Source organism: Phoxinus phoxinus (genome assembly GCF_949152265.1).
Source record: "Phoxinus phoxinus genome assembly, chromosome: 22".
Classification (NCBI taxonomy): domain Eukaryota; kingdom Metazoa; phylum Chordata; class Actinopteri; order Cypriniformes; family Leuciscidae; genus Phoxinus; species Phoxinus phoxinus.
The window spans coordinates 185,605-202,500 of NC_136897.1; the positions used below are offsets into that span (position 1 = coordinate 185,605).

Below are 16,896 nucleotides of genomic sequence, written 5' to 3' on the forward strand. Positions count from 1 at the left end.
CACACACCCGTCTCCTGACACACTCGACCGCCAGCACACACACCCGTCTCCTGACACACTCGACCGTCAACACACACCCGTCTCCTGACACACTCGACCGTCAACACACACCCGTCTCCTGACACACTCGACCGCCAGCACACACACCCGTCTCCTGACACACTCGACCGTCAGCACACACCCGTCTCCTGACACACTCGACCGCCAGCACACACACCCGTCTCCTGACACACTCGACCGCCAGCACACACACCCGTCTCCTGACACACTCGACCGTCAGCACACACACCCGTCTCCTGACACACTCGACCGTCAGCACACACACCCGTCTCCTGACACACTCGACCGTCAGCACACACCCGTCTCCTGACACACTCGACCGCCAGCCCGAAACATCCCTCTCTAGAGGACATCTGCATGGAGGAATGGCCACAACACCAGCAACCGTGTTCCTCACTGTGCCGTCTAGCGCAGACGAAGAGTTTGGCAGATCAGCCTTCTCTATAAGAGCCTCTAAGTACTGGAACTCAGTCCCAAATGAGATTAGAGACATCAGTACATTTACTTGTTTTAAATATAAAGTAAAATTATGGCTACAATCATGTACCCATTAATCATAAACTCAAACATTTTGTTCTGTTGTTTTGTTTTATTGTGTTTTTAAGAATGTGAAACTTTGTTGTCTAAAAGGCTACTTGTGTGATGACGTTTGATGGTATATTTATATGTGTTTGTCGGATTGTTAATTGTATGTTACCTCTTCCTGCCCAGGGACTACAGATGAAATTTAGCTTGTAGCTAATTCTGGTATGGCTGAGTGCCATGCACTGTCCCTGTTAAATAAAAAATAATAAAACCGTGTGTGAACACCTCGTGAAGACTTACAGAAAACCTTTGACCTCTGTCATTGCCAACAAAGGATATATAACAAAGTAATGAGAGAAACTTTTGTTATTGACCAAATACTTATTTTCCACCATAATTTGCAAATAAATTCATAAAAGATCCTACAATGAGATTTTCGGGGATTTTTTTTTCTCCTTTTGTCTCTCATAGTTGAAGTGTAGCGATGATGACAATTACAGGCCTCATCTTGTTAAGTGGGAGAACTTGCACAATTGGTGGCTGACTAAATACTTTTTTGCCCCACTGTATAGAGTATAATAATAATAACATAATATAATGTACAATTTTATGTAGACTTAGATGTTTGTAAATGTATCTCATACACCATCTTTTCTCAATAATCGAGATGAAATAAGAAACTTAAAATTATTTTTAATTATAATGTAAAATGCTGAACAGTATCTGTAGTTTAAAGCACAGTTTGTCGTTCCTCCACAGCGTATGCAACCCGCCTCATTATTATTATTATTATTATTATTATACAGTTTATTTCTGCAGTGGAACTGTTGTCTGTGTGTGACCTGTGTGTGTTTTCTGTCCTTCAGTCTGACACACACACTCCTGGAGCTCATGAAGACTGAACGGGATGGGGACGTGCTGGAAGGTGAGACACTTATCACACACTCGACCGTCAGCACACACACACCCGTCTCCTGACACACTCGACCGCCAGCACACACACCCATCTCCTGACACACTCGACCGCCAGCACACACACCCATCTCCTGACACACTCGACCGTCAGCACACACACACCCGTCTCCTGACACACTCGACCGCCAGCACACACACCCGTCTCCTGACACACTCGACCGCCAGCACACACACCCATCTCCTGACACACTCGACCGCCAGCACACACACCCATCTCCTGACACACTCGACCGTCAGCACACACACACCCGTCTCCTGACACACTCGACCGTCAGCACACACACACCCGTCTCCTGACACACTCGACCGCCAGCACACACACCCATCTCCTGACACACTCGACCGTCAGCACACACACACCCGTCTCCTGACACACTCGACCGCCAGCACACACACCCGTCTCCTGACACACTCGACCGCCAGCACACACACCCATCTCCTGACACACTCGACCGCCAGCACACACACCCGTCTCCTGACACACTCGACCGCCAGCACACACACCCATCTCCTGACACACTCGACCGTCAGCACACACCCGTCTCCTGACACACTCGACCGCCAGCACACACACCCGTCTCCTGACACACTCGACCGTCAGCACACACACCCGTCTCCTGACACACTCGACCGCCAGCACACACACCCGTCTCCTGACACACTCGACCGTCAGCACACACACACCCGTCTCCTGACACACTCGACCGTCAGCACACACACACCCGTCTCCTGACACACTCGACCGTCAGCACACACACCCGTCTCCTGACACACTCGACCGTCAGCACACACACCCGTCTCCTGACACACTCGACCGTCAGCACACACTCGACCATCAGCACACACTCAACCGTCAGCACACACTCGACCGTCAGCACACACTCGACCGTCAGCACACACCCGTCTCCTGACACACTCGACCGCCAGCACACACCCGTCTCCTGACACACTCGACCGCCAGCACACACCCGTCTCCTGACACTCGACCGTCAGCACACACACCCGTCTCCTGACACACTCGACCGCCAGCACACACACCCGTCTCCTGACACACTCGACCGCCAGCACACACACCCATCTCCTGACACACTCGACCGTCAGCACACACCCGTCTCCTGACACACTCGACCGCCAGCACACACACCCGTCTCCTGACACACTCGACCGCCAGCGCACACACCCGTCTCCTGACACACTCGACCGTCAGCACACACCCGTCTCCTGACACACTCGACCGCCAGCACACACACCCGTCTCCTGACACACTCGACCGCCAGCACACACACCCGTCTCCTGACACACTCGACCGCCAGCACACACACCCATCTCCTGACACACTCGACCGTCAGCACACACCCGTCTCCTGACACACTCGACCGCCAGCACACACACCCGTCTCCTGACACACTCGACCGTCAGCACACACCCGTCTCCTGACACACTCGACCGCCAGCACACACACCCGTCTCCTGACACACTCGACCGCCAGCACACACACCCGTCTCCTGACACACTCGACCGCCAGCACACACACCCGTCTCCTGACACACTCGACCGCCAGCACACACACCCGTCTCCTGACACACTCGACCGCCAGCACACACACCCGTCTCCTGACACACTCGACCGTCAGCACACACCCGTCTCCTGACACACTCGACCGTCAGCACACACACCCGTCTCCTGACACACTCGACCGCCAGCACACACACCCGTCTCCTGACACACTCGACCGCCAGCACACACACCCGTCTCCTGATACACTCGACCGTCAGCACACACCCGTCTCCTGACACACTCGACCGTCAGCACACACACCCGTCTCCTGACACACTCGACCGTCAGCACACACCCGTCTCCTGACACACTCGACCGCCAGCACACACACCCGTCTCCTGACACACTCGACCGTCAGCACACACACCCGTCTCCTGACACACTCGACCGCCAGCACACACACCCGTCTCCTGACACACTCGACCGTCAGCACACACACCCGTCTCCTGACACACTCGACCGCCAGCACACACACCCGTCTCCTGACACACTCGACCGCCAGCACACACACCCGTCTCCTGACACACTCGACCGTCAGCACACACCCGTCTCCTGACACACTCGACCGTCAGCACACACACCCGTCTCCTGACACACTCGACCGCCAGCACACACACCCGTCTCCTGACACACTCGACCGTCAGCACACACCCGTCTCCTGACACACTCGACCGTCAGCACACACACCCGTCTCCTGACACACTCGACCGCCAGCACACACACCCGTCTCCTGACACACTCGACCGTCAGCACACACCCGTCTCCTGACACACTCGACCGCCAGCACACACACCCGTCTCCTGACACACTCGACCGTCAGCACACACACCCGTCTCCTGACACACTCGACCGTCAGCACACACCCGTCTCCTGACACACTCGACCGTCAGCACACACCCGTCTCCTGACACACTCGACCGCCAGCACACACACCCGTCTCCTGACACACTCGACCGTCAGCACACACACCCGTCTCCTGACACACTCGACCGTCAGCACACACCCGTCTCCTGACACACTCGACCGTCAGCACACACCCGTCTCCTGACACACTCGACCGCCAGCACACACACACCCGTCTCCTGACACACTCGACCGCCAGCACACACACCCGTCTCCTGACACACTCGACCGTCAGCACACACACCCGTCTCCTGACACACTCGACCGTCAGCACACACACCCGTCTCCTGACACACTCGACCGTAAGCACACACCCGTCTCCTGACACACTCGACCGCCAGCACACACACCCGTATCCTGACACACTCGACCGTCAGCACACACCTGTCTCCTGACACACTCGACCGTCAGCACACACCCGTCTCCTGACACACTCGACCGTCAGCACACACACCCGTCTCCTGACACACTCGACCGTCAGCACACACCCGTCTCCTGACACACTCGACCGTCAGCACACACACCCGTCTCCTGACACACTCGACCGCCAGCACACACACCCGTCTCCTGACACACTCGACCGTCAGCACACACCCGTCTCCTGACACACTCGACCGTCAGCACACACCCGTCTCCTGACACACTCGACCGCCAGCACACACACCCGTCTCCTGACACACTCGATCGTCAGCACACACCCGTCTCCTGACACACTCGACCGCCAGCACACACACCCGTCTCCTGACACACTCGACCGTCAGCACACACACACCCGTCTCCTGACACACTCGACCGTCAGCACACACACACCCGTCTCCTGACACACTCGACCGTCAGCACACACACCCGTCTCCTGACACACTCGACCGTCAGCACACACCCGTCTCCTGACACACTCGACTGTCAGCACACACCCGTCTCCTGACACACTCGACCGTCAGCACACACCCGTCTCCTGACACACTCGACCGTCAGCACACACTCCCGTCTCCTGACACACTCGACCGTCAGCACACACACCCGTCTCCTGACACACTCGACCACCAGCACACACACACGTCTCCTGACACACTCGACCGCCAGCACACACCCGTCTCCTGACACACTCGACCGTCAGCACACACACCCGTCTCCTGACACACTCGACCGTCAGCACACACACCCGTCTCCTGACACACTCGACCGTCAGCACACACACCCGTCTCCTGACACACTCGACCGCCAGCACACACACCCGTCTCCTGACACACTCGACCGTCAGCACACACACCCGTCTCCTGACACTCGACCGCCAGCACACACACCCGTCTCCTGACACACTCGACCGTCAGCACACACACCCGTCTCCTGACACACTCGACCGCCAGCACACACACCCGTCTCCTGACACACTCGACCGCCAGCACACACACCCGTCTCCTGACACACTCGACCGCCAGCACACACCCGTCTCCTGACACACTCGACCGTCAGCACACACACCCGTCTCCTGACACACTCGACCGCCAGCACACACCCGTCTCCTGACACACTCGACCGCCAGCACACACACCCGTCTCCTGACACACTCGACCGCCAGCACACACACCCGTCTCCTGACACACTCGACCATCAGCACACACCCGTCTCCTGACACACTCGACCGCCAGCACACACCCGTCTCCTGACACACTCGACCGTCAGCACACACACCCGTCTCCTGACACACTCGACCGCCAGCACACACACCCGTCTCCTGACACACTCGACCGTCAGCACACACACCCGTCTCCTGACACACTCGACCGTCAGCACACACCCGTCTCCTGACACACTCGATCGTCAGCACACACACCCTTCTCCTGACACACTCGACCGTCAGCACACACACCCGTCTCCTGACACACTCGACCGTCAGCACACACACCCGTCTCCTGACACACTCGACCGCCAGCACACACACCCGTCTCCTGACACACTCGACCGTCAGCACACACCCGTCTCCTGACACACTCGACCGTCAGCACACACACCCGTCTCCTGACACACTCGACCGCCAGCACACACACCCGTCTCCTGACACACTCGACCGTCAGCACACACCCGTCTCCTGACACACTCGACCGTCAGCACACACCCGTCTCCTGACACACTCGACCGCCAGCACACACACCCGTCTCCTGACACACTCGACCGTCAGCACACACACCCGTCTCCTGACACACTCGACCGTCAGCACACACACCCGTCTCCTGACACACTCGACCGCCAGCACACACACCCGTCTCCTGACACACTCGACCGTCAGCACACACCCGTCTCCTGACACACTCGACCGTCAGCACACACCCGTCTCCTGACACACTCGACCGCCAGCACACACACCCGTCTCCTGACACACTCGATCGTCAGCACACACCCGTCTCCTGACACACTCGACCGCCAGCACACACACCCGTCTCCTGACACACTCGACCGTCAGCACACACACACCCGTCTCCTGACACACTCGACCGTCAGCACACACACACCCGTCTCCTGACACACTCGACCGTCAGCACACACACCCGTCTCCTGACACACTCGACCGTCAGCACACACCCGTCTCCTGACACACTCGACTGTCAGCACACACCCGTCTCCTGACACACTCGACCGTCAGCACACACCCGTCTCCTGACACACTCGACCGTCAGCACACACTCCCGTCTCCTGACACACTCGACCGTCAGCACACACACCCGTCTCCTGACACACTCGACCACCAGCACACACACACGTCTCCTGACACACTCGACCGCCAGCACACACCCGTCTCCTGACACACTCGACCGTCAGCACACACACCCGTCTCCTGACACACTCGACCGTCAGCACACACACCCGTCTCCTGACACACTCGACCGTCAGCACACACACCCGTCTCCTGACACACTCGACCGCCAGCACACACACCCGTCTCCTGACACACTCGACCGTCAGCACACACACCCGTCTCCTGACACTCGACCGCCAGCACACACACCCGTCTCCTGACACACTCGACCGTCAGCACACACACCCGTCTCCTGACACACTCGACCGCCAGCACACACACCCGTCTCCTGACACACTCGACCGCCAGCACACACACCCGTCTCCTGACACACTCGACCGCCAGCACACACCCGTCTCCTGACACACTCGACCGTCAGCACACACACCCGTCTCCTGACACACTCGACCGCCAGCACACACCCGTCTCCTGACACACTCGACCGCCAGCACACACACCCGTCTCCTGACACACTCGACCGCCAGCACACACACCCGTCTCCTGACACACTCGACCATCAGCACACACCCGTCTCCTGACACACTCGACCGCCAGCACACACCCGTCTCCTGACACACTCGACCGTCAGCACACACACCCGTCTCCTGACACACTCGACCGCCAGCACACACACCCGTCTCCTGACACACTCGACCGTCAGCACACACACCCGTCTCCTGACACACTCGACCGTCAGCACACACCCGTCTCCTGACACACTCGATCGTCAGCACACACACCCTTCTCCTGACACACTCGACCGTCAGCACACACACCCGTCTCCTGACACACTCGACCGTCAGCACACACACCCGTCTCCTGACACACTCGACCGCCAGCACACACACCCGTCTCCTGACACACTCGACCGTCAGCACACACCCGTCTCCTGACACACTCGACCGTCAGCACACACACCCGTCTCCTGACACACTCGACCGCCAGCACACACACCCGTCTCCTGACACACTCGACCGTCAGCACACACCCGTCTCCTGACACACTCGACCGTCAGCACACACCCGTCTCCTGACACACTCGACCGCCAGCACACACACCCGTCTCCTGACACACTCGACCGTCAGCACACACACCCGTCTCCTGACACACTCGACCGTCAGCACACACACCCGTCTCCTGACACACTCGACCGTCAGCACACACACCCGTCTCCTGACACACTCGACCGCCAGCACACACACCCGTCTCCTGACACACTCGACCGTCAGCACACACCCGTCTCCTGACACACTCGACCGTCAGCACACACACCCGTCTCCTGACACACTCGACCGTCAGCACACACACCCGTCTCCTGACACACTCGACCGCCAGCACACACACCCGTCTCCTGACACACTCGACCGCCAGCACACACACCCGTCTCCTGACACACTCGACCGTCAGCACACACACCCGTCTCCTGACACACTCGACCGCCAGCACACACACCCGTCTCCTGACACACTCGACCGTCAGCACACACCCGTCTCATGACACACTCGACCGTCAGCACACACCCGTCTCCTGACACACTCGACCATCAGCACACACACCCGTCTCCTGACACACTCGACCGTCAGCACACACCCGTCTCCTGACACACTCGACCGCCAGCACACACCCGTCTCCTGACACACTCGACCGCCAGCACACACCCGTCTCCTGACACACTCGACCGCCAGCACACACACCCGTCTCCTGACACACTCGACCGCCAGCACACACACCCGTCTCCTGACACACTCGACCGCCAGCACACACACCCGTCTCCTGACACACTCGACCGCCAGCACACACCCGTCTCCTGACACACTCGACCGTCAGCACACACCCGTCTCCTGACACACTCGACCGTCAGCACACACCCGTCTCCTGACACACTCGACCGCCAGCACACACACCCGTATCCTGACACACTCGACCATCAGCACACACCCGTCTCCTGACACACTCGACCGTCAGCACACACACCTGTCTCCTGACACACTCGACCGCCAGAACACACACCCGTATCCTGACACACTCGACCGTCAGCACACACACCCGTCTCCTGACACACTCGACCGTCAGCACACACACCCGTCTCCTGACACACTCGACCGTCAGCACACACCCGTCTCCTGACACACTCGACCGCCAGCACACACACCCGTATCCTGACACACTCGACCGTCAGCACACACACCCGTCTCCTGACACACTCGACCGTCAGCACACACACCCGTCTCCTGACACACTCGACCGTCAGCACACACCCGTCTCCTGACACACTCGACCGCCAGCACACACCCGTCTCCTGAATGAGTTTCACTGCATTGATTCTAAACCACAGGAAAACCAGTGTTGGCCAGTTAAACAGATGTTGTTAGTAAAGAAGATTAAACTGGTCTAAAACACTGTGTACAGTTTCTGTGAGAAGAGTGTGTGAGTAGATGTATTATTGCTGTGTGTGTGAGTTTATGAATGGCTGTGGTTACTTGAGAGGAAGTCATCAGGGTAGTTCCTCGTGTTCATGATGAGCGCTGCTCTCGTGATGTCCAGGTTTATGGAGAGTCGTATTCTCTGCTGAACTCAGTGACCCGCTGTGCTCTGCCGTTCCTCTACACCGCATTGGGGAACGTACTTTTAGAAGTACGGTAATGCATTACAATAATGGTGCATCCCTAAAAAAGTAACTAATTAATGGAAAGTGAAGACATGTTTTTATGTTTGCAATCTCTTCCTGGCCTTGCAAGTGTTTATTTTTTCCGTTTTGCAAGTGATTAAAGCAGTAATGCCTATAAAACACACGCACACACACACGCGCACACACACGCACACACACACGCACACACAAGCACACGCACACACACGCACACGCACACACACACACACGCACGCACACACACACGCGCACACACACGCGCACACACGCATACACACGCACACACTTCTTCTTCTTCTTCGGTTGTCCATCGAAATCCGATGATGACGTCCACGCCTTTAAAGGGCACCTATTATGACATTTAAAATGTTCCTAATGTTGTTTAGGGAGTCCCCAACAACAGTTTTACATGCATGCAATGACAAAAAACACTTTTGTTTTCGTATAATATGCATTTATTTTTACCTGATTTGCTCACCGACTCCCAAATGAATCGTTTAACGACTTGTTTTTCAAACCCCTCCTTTGCGCGACGCTAATCTGCGTTGATTGGTCAGATGACCCAGCAGTGTTTACAGTGATAATACTTATTTTTAAAACGGAGTACAATGATGCTTTTATCAATTAAATTGTATTATAATAATGATTATAGTCCACTGCTTTATAGTTTGTAGTAAAAAACGAAAAATAAGATAAATAATTTAATGTTATGTTAGCGAGCATAACGTTAGCCCAGAGTTCATATTGTAAAGTCAAGTCAAGTCAAGTCATCTTTATTTATATAGCGCTTTTAACAATACAGATTGTATCAAAGCAGCTTCACAGTGATAACATGAAAATAATACAAAAAATAATTTCATCATCGTCCACCTTTAAGGCAGATCTATAATATTGTTGAATATTAAATGTCCCCAACTAAGCAAGCCAGAAGGTAAGGCAACAGCGGCAAGGAACCAAAACTCCATCAGGTGACAGAAGGGAGAAAAAAACCTTGGGAGAACCCAGGCTCAGTCGGGGGCCAGTTCTCCTCTGGCCAATGAGTAAACAGTGTATGAAGTTCAGAATGAATCAGAGTATTTGTCCAGTTCCGGTTGGTTGAAGTCGGAGTGGAGAGGAGGAGAGACTGGTTGACACTTCAGGTCAGCGGCGTCGTCGTCGTGTCCTGGCGCTGGTCCTTCATCAGATCTGGATACGGCCTGGTTCCGGTGGACAGCAGTAAACCTCGGGATAGACAGAGAGACTAATATTAGCGTAGACGCCATCCTTATTATGATGTACCAAGTACATCAGGATTACGGGAAGTGTTCCCGGTCCCGGCTGTTCTAAACTATGCAGCCTAATTATATAAGTCTATAATGTGTTATGTGTATGCTAGGCTGAAGAGATGTGTTTTTAGTCTAGATTTGAACTGACAGAGTGTGTCTGCTTCCCGGACAATGGTAGGAAGACTGTTCCAAAGTTTTGGTGCTAAATAGGAAAAGGATCTACCGCCAGCAGTCGATTTTGATATTCTAGGTATTATTAACTGACCGGAATTTTGAGATCGCAGTAGACGTGAAGGACTATAATGCGTTAAGAGCTCGCTCAAGTACTGCGGAGCTAAACCATTTAGTGCTTTGTAAGTGATCAGCAATATTTTAAAATTTATCCGATGTTTAATAGGCAGCCAATGCAGTGTTGACAGAACAGGGCTAATATGGTCATACTTCCTGGTTCTAGTAAGAACTCGAGCTGCTGCGTTTTGAACTAGCTGTAGTTTGTTTATTAAGCGTGCAGGGCAACCACCCAGTAGAGCATTACAATAATCTACCCTTGAGGTCATAAACGCATGAACTAATTGTTCTGCATTATTCATTGAGAGCATATGACGTAATTTAGATATATTTTTAAGATGGAAGAAAGCGGTTTTACAGATACTAGACACATGACTTTCAAATGAAAGATTGGTATCAAAGAGCACACCCAGGTTCCTAACCGACGACGAAGACTTAACAGAGCATCATCAAGTGTTAGACAGTACTCTAGGTTATTACGTGTGGAAGTTTTTTGTCCAATAATTAGAATCTCTGTTTTTTCTGAATTTAGTAGTAGGAAATTACTAGTCATCCAATTTTTTATATCGGCTATGCATTCCGTTAATTTTGTGAATTCGTAGGTTTCGTTAGGTTTTGAAGAAATATACAGCTGAGTATCGTCGGCATAACAGTGAAAGCTAATTCCATGTTTCCTAATGATATCTCCTAATGGTAGCATATACAGAGTGAACAGCAGCGGTCCTAGTACTGAGCCTTGTGGTACGCCATACTGAACTTGTGATTGATAAGACATCTCTTCATTTATTGCTACAAACTGATAACGGTCAGATAAGTATGATTTAAACCATGCTAGTGCAATTCCACTAATGCCAACATAATGTTCGAGTCTATTTAAAAGGATGTTGTGGTCAATGGTGTCAAATGCAGCACTAAGATCCAGTAATACTAATAGAGAGATACAACCACGATCGGATGATAAGAGCAAATCATTTGTGACTCTAACGAGAGCTGTCTCGGTACTATGGTACGGTCTAAATCCGGACTGAAAATCCTCGCAGATATCATTTCTTTCAAGAAAGGAACACAGTTGTGAGGATACTGCTTTTTCTAATATTTTTGACAGAAATGGCAGATTAGAGATCGGCCTGTAATTGACTAGCTTTGTAGGATCAAGTTGCTGTTTTTTAACAAGCGGTTTAATCATAGCTAGCTTAAAGGTTTTTGGTACGTATCCTAGAGACAAAGATGAATTAATGATATTAAGAAGAGGATCTATGACATCTGGAAGCATCTCTTTCAGCAGCTTAGTCGGTATAGGGTCTAACATGCACGTTGTCGATTTAGATGATTTGACGAGTTTGCAAAATTCTTCCTCTCCTATAGCAATGAATGAATCAAATTTTCCCTCAGGGAGACTACAATGCACTTCCTGATGCGATACTGTATTAGACGGTTGCATAGTTATAATTTTGTCCCTGATATTATCGATCTTATAAGTGAAGAAGTTCATAAAGTCATTACTGCTGTGTTGCATGGAAACTTCTGGGCTTGAAGCTTTCTTTTTCGTTAGTTTAGCCACGGTTTCAAATAAATACCTAGGATTATGTTTATTATCTTCTAATAGGGTTGAAAAATAAGCAGATCTAGCAGCTTTTAAAGCCTCTCTGTAAGCAATCGAGCTCTCCTTCCATGAAATCCTAAACACCTCTAGTTTTGTTTTCTTCCAGTTGCGCTCCATTTTTCTGGCTGCTCTCTTAAGGGCCTGAGTGTGCTCGTTGTGCCACGGCGTTGGACTATGTTCTTTAATCTTCTTTAAGCGCAGCGGAGCAACTGTGTCTAAAGTGCTGGAAAAGAGAGAGTTAAAAGTTTCTGTTGCAATATCAAGTTCTTCTAAGCTATCCGGGATGCTGAGATGATGAAACTGATTAGGAAGATTATTGATAAAGCAATCTTTAGTGGCAGAAGTGATCGGTCTAACATATTTATAACACGGAGTCGGCTTTGCAGCCTTGGCTAAATGTAATTTACACGAGACTAGATAGTGATCTGAGATGTCATCGCTCTGTTGCAGTATTTCAACGGCATCAATATCTATTCCATGTGATAGTATTAGATCTAGAGTATGATTACGACAATGAGTCGGTCCTGACACGTGTTGTCTAACTCCAATTGAGTTTATAATGTCTTTAAATGCCAATCCCAATGCATCTTTTTCATTATCTATGTGTATATTAAAGTCACCAACAATTAGTACTTTATCTGCAGCCAATACTAATTCTGATAGAAAGTCCGCAAATTCTTTGATAAAGTCTGTATGGTGCCCTGGTGGCCTGTATACAGTAGCCAGCAGAATTTTCAAACGTGATTTATCGTTTACACTAGATATTTTTACATTAAGCACCAACACTTCAAAAGAATTATATTTACAACTAGATTTCTTAGTGGTTTTGAAAATATTACTATAAATTACAGCAACACCTCCTCCTTTGCGTTTCAGACGAGGTTCATGTTTATAACCGTAATCTTGTGGGGTTGACTCATTTAAAGCAATGTAATCGTTTGGTTTTAGCCAGGTTTCTGTTAAACACAGCACATCTAGGTTATAATCTGTAATCATATCATTAACTATTAGCGCTTTTGAAGTAAGAGATCGAATATTCAGCAACCCAAGCTTTATCATTTGCTCATTTGTATTATATCTGTTTTTTATTTGTTGAACATCAATTAAATTTTTAACCTTAGATGGGTTTGAACGTATTTTGGATTTCCAAGTTCAGGGAACAGACACAGTCTCTATATGATGATATCTCGGTGAAAGAGGCTCTATGTGATGGGATTTATCTGACCTTGGTGACGTGAGGCCGCTAGCAGACGGTCGGTTAAGCCAGTCTGTCTGCTTCCTGACCTGAGGCCCAGATTGTCATGTTTTAGCTCTAAGACTATGAGCCAAATTACTAGAGAGAAGAGCAGCACCATCCCAGGAGGGATGAATACCATCTCTTTTCAACAGGTCAGGTTTGCCCCAAAAACTTTTCCAATTGTCTATGAATTCTATATTATTTCGTGGACACCACCCAGACAGCCAGCCATTGAGTGAACACAATCTACTAACTATCTCATCACTCCGGCGAACAGGAAGGGGGCCAGAGCAAATTACAGTGCTTGACATCGTACTTGCGAGTTCACACACCTCTTTAATATTAATTTTGGTGATCTCCGACTGGCGAAGTCGAACATCATTAGTGCCGACGTGAATAATAATCTTAGAGAATTTACGTTTAGCATTAGCCAGCACTTTCAAATTTGCTTTGATGTCAGGCGCTCTGGCTCCCGGCAAACATGTGACTATGGTGGCTGGTGTCTCTATTTTCACGTTCCGTGTAATAGAATCGCCAATAACTAGGGCACAATCAGAATAATTCTCAGTGGGTGTTTCACTGAGCGGGGCAAATCGATTTGTTATCGGAACGGAAAAGTGTTTTTTTGATCCGCGACTAGAGCGATCCCTCACTGTCACCCATCTGCCCTGCTGCACGGGCTCTACTTCAGCCGGAACCGACTCATGTAAAGAGTTCACTAGGCTAGGCGCATCCAAAATAGTATCTAAAGCTCTAGCACTCTTCTTACTATTCTCGATTAAAGTTTGGATGCGTGTCTCTAGTTCTGAAATCTTCTCCGTCAGCCTGACTGTCTCCTTGCATTTATCACATATAAATCCTATATTGCCGACAGAGAAGGCTATGGTAAACATGTGACATGAAGTGCAGGTGACAATAACAGGAGAAGACATTACTCACCGTGTTTGTTGACTGATTCTTACTCACCTGGGCTTTTATGAACTCAAAGGCGCGGGCGCGCGAGAGAAAAATAAATAACTGAGCGCACGGGTGGTGCGTTAAAAGGCTAGCGAGTTAGCGTGTTGTGCTGACAATAACGGAAGCTAGCAATGTCAGGTTAATCTGAGATGTTGAGTAAGATGTATTTAGTAGTATAAACAACTAGAATTTATAATAAATGATGGTTCAAAACAGAAAGAAATACGAAGCTAATACGAGGCTTAGACGCAGCAAACAAACTCACAGCAGCAGCCCACAGTAAAAGCACAATCAGTCTTTGTTTGCGTTAGCCCGATGCATAAACATAACGTTTTTACAAAAAAAAAAATGCAGTTACGTTACTACGAGATATTATTCTATTCTTTAGACAACTCCGAAAACAACGACAAACACTTCACATATCTCAATACACTTGCCATTGAAGACCTAGAAGCTAAACGGTGCTTACACAACAAACAAAATAATGATTAAGCATGCTACATAAAATATAAAAGCAAAAATTATTAATAACACTTACAGGTTGTGATACGGAGGAGGAAGCTGATGCAAATACACTTGGAACTGAACCTTCCTTCAATATCAGCGAATCCAAGTTTGATTGCATTTAAAAAAGCAATCGTCTTCAAAATGACGCGAACAAAGCTCAAGGCTCGGACTATACTTCTGTGGTATAGTGAATAGTAGCCACTTAGTCTTCAAATGCTCCTCCTTGGGCAGATGAAAAAAGTTTGCTTTTGAGTCGCACTTCAGAACACAGCGTCTCGTCGCCCTGATATTTTCCCTGGCCTTGGAGCGCAATAAGTGGGCGTATCGTATTCAAATAACTTGACAAGTTGACGTCAACTAGTCAAAGGAAAAGCTTCGGTCTTCTAACGATTCATAAAAATGACTCAGAGTCGACTCTCACTTTTGAAAGACAATAACTTTATATACGGTGCACTTTCATATTTCAAACTTTGCAGGATGTTTTTGTTCACTTAGATCTATGTTACACACTACATGAAAGGTAAATTTCAAAATTCCATAATAGGTGCCCTTTAACGGTGAGTTCTCTGGTGGCTGAACAGTCCTATCCTGGACCCACAAGCTCTATTGCAGGAGCATATGTATGTGATGGTGGTGGTGGTTACAGTGATTGCAGGAGCATATGTATGTGATGGTGGTGGTGGTAACAGTGATTGCAGGAGCATATGTATGTGATGGTGGTGGTGGTGGTGGTGGTGGTAACAGTGGCAGCTACGGCTGCATTTCTCCTGGCTCGCTTCTGTTGTCTTCTGGTTGTCCTCTCCACCTCTAGTGTACGAAACCCCTCTGCACACAGCTGTCGCCAGATGGTGCGGTCAGCAGCAACACCCTCCAGATCCTCAGGTCTGATCTTACACTTCCTCAAGGCGTTCTTCATCTGATCTTTGTAGCGCTTCTTCGGACCCCCAGCTGAGCGTCGGCCATGATGTAACTGGCCATACAGTACTCTGCGGGGCAGCCGATATGGGGGCATCCTCATCACATGCCCCAACCACTGCAGTTGGCGCTGGGTAATCATGGCCTCAATACTTCTGCAGTTGGTCTTTTTAAGTATTTCAGTGTGAGGCACACGATTACGCCAGGTAATCCCCAGAATGCGTTGAAGACAGCTTATGTGGAAGTGCTCTAAGGACTTGATGTGACGGCTGTAGGTTACCCATGCTTCACAGCTGTAGAGGAGGGTGGTACCACAGACCGCTTGGTATACGGCAACCTCTGTGGAGGGAGGAAGGTTCTTATTATTGAAGACTCTATATCGAAGTCTCCCAAAGGTAGCTGATGCCTGTTTGATCCGGCTCTGGATTTCGTTGTCGATGCCGCTATCCTCAGAAAGGAAACTCCCCAGATATTTAAAAGATGGCACTACTGACAGCTGTTCATCTCCAACAGTGAAGGCAGGAGCTGTGTGTGGGACATTGGTACTCCATTGGCAGACCACTTCTGTCCTGGTGGTGTTGACAGTCACCCGTCCTGCTGTACGCCCTCACCGCCACAGCAAGGACATTTTGAAGATCCTCCGGAGTACGGGCCACAAAAGCA

At 50.8% G+C, this 16,896-nt stretch overlaps 1 protein-coding gene across 3 annotated transcripts in view; it reads left to right on the plus strand.

Moving 5' to 3' along the window:
* Positions 1 to 16,896, plus strand: part of slc11a2 (solute carrier family 11 member 2) — a 68,808-nt gene that overhangs the window by 20,473 nt on the left and 31,439 nt on the right. For all 3 annotated transcript variants that reach the window (XM_079597504.1, XM_079597505.1, XM_079597506.1), the window contains one exon: positions 1,452 to 1,510. In XM_079597504.1, coding sequence (XP_079453630.1) covers positions 1,477 to 1,510 — 34 coding nt within the window. In that variant the 5' untranslated portion in view covers positions 1,452 to 1,476. The remainder of the gene's footprint in view (positions 1 to 1,451; positions 1,511 to 16,896) is intronic.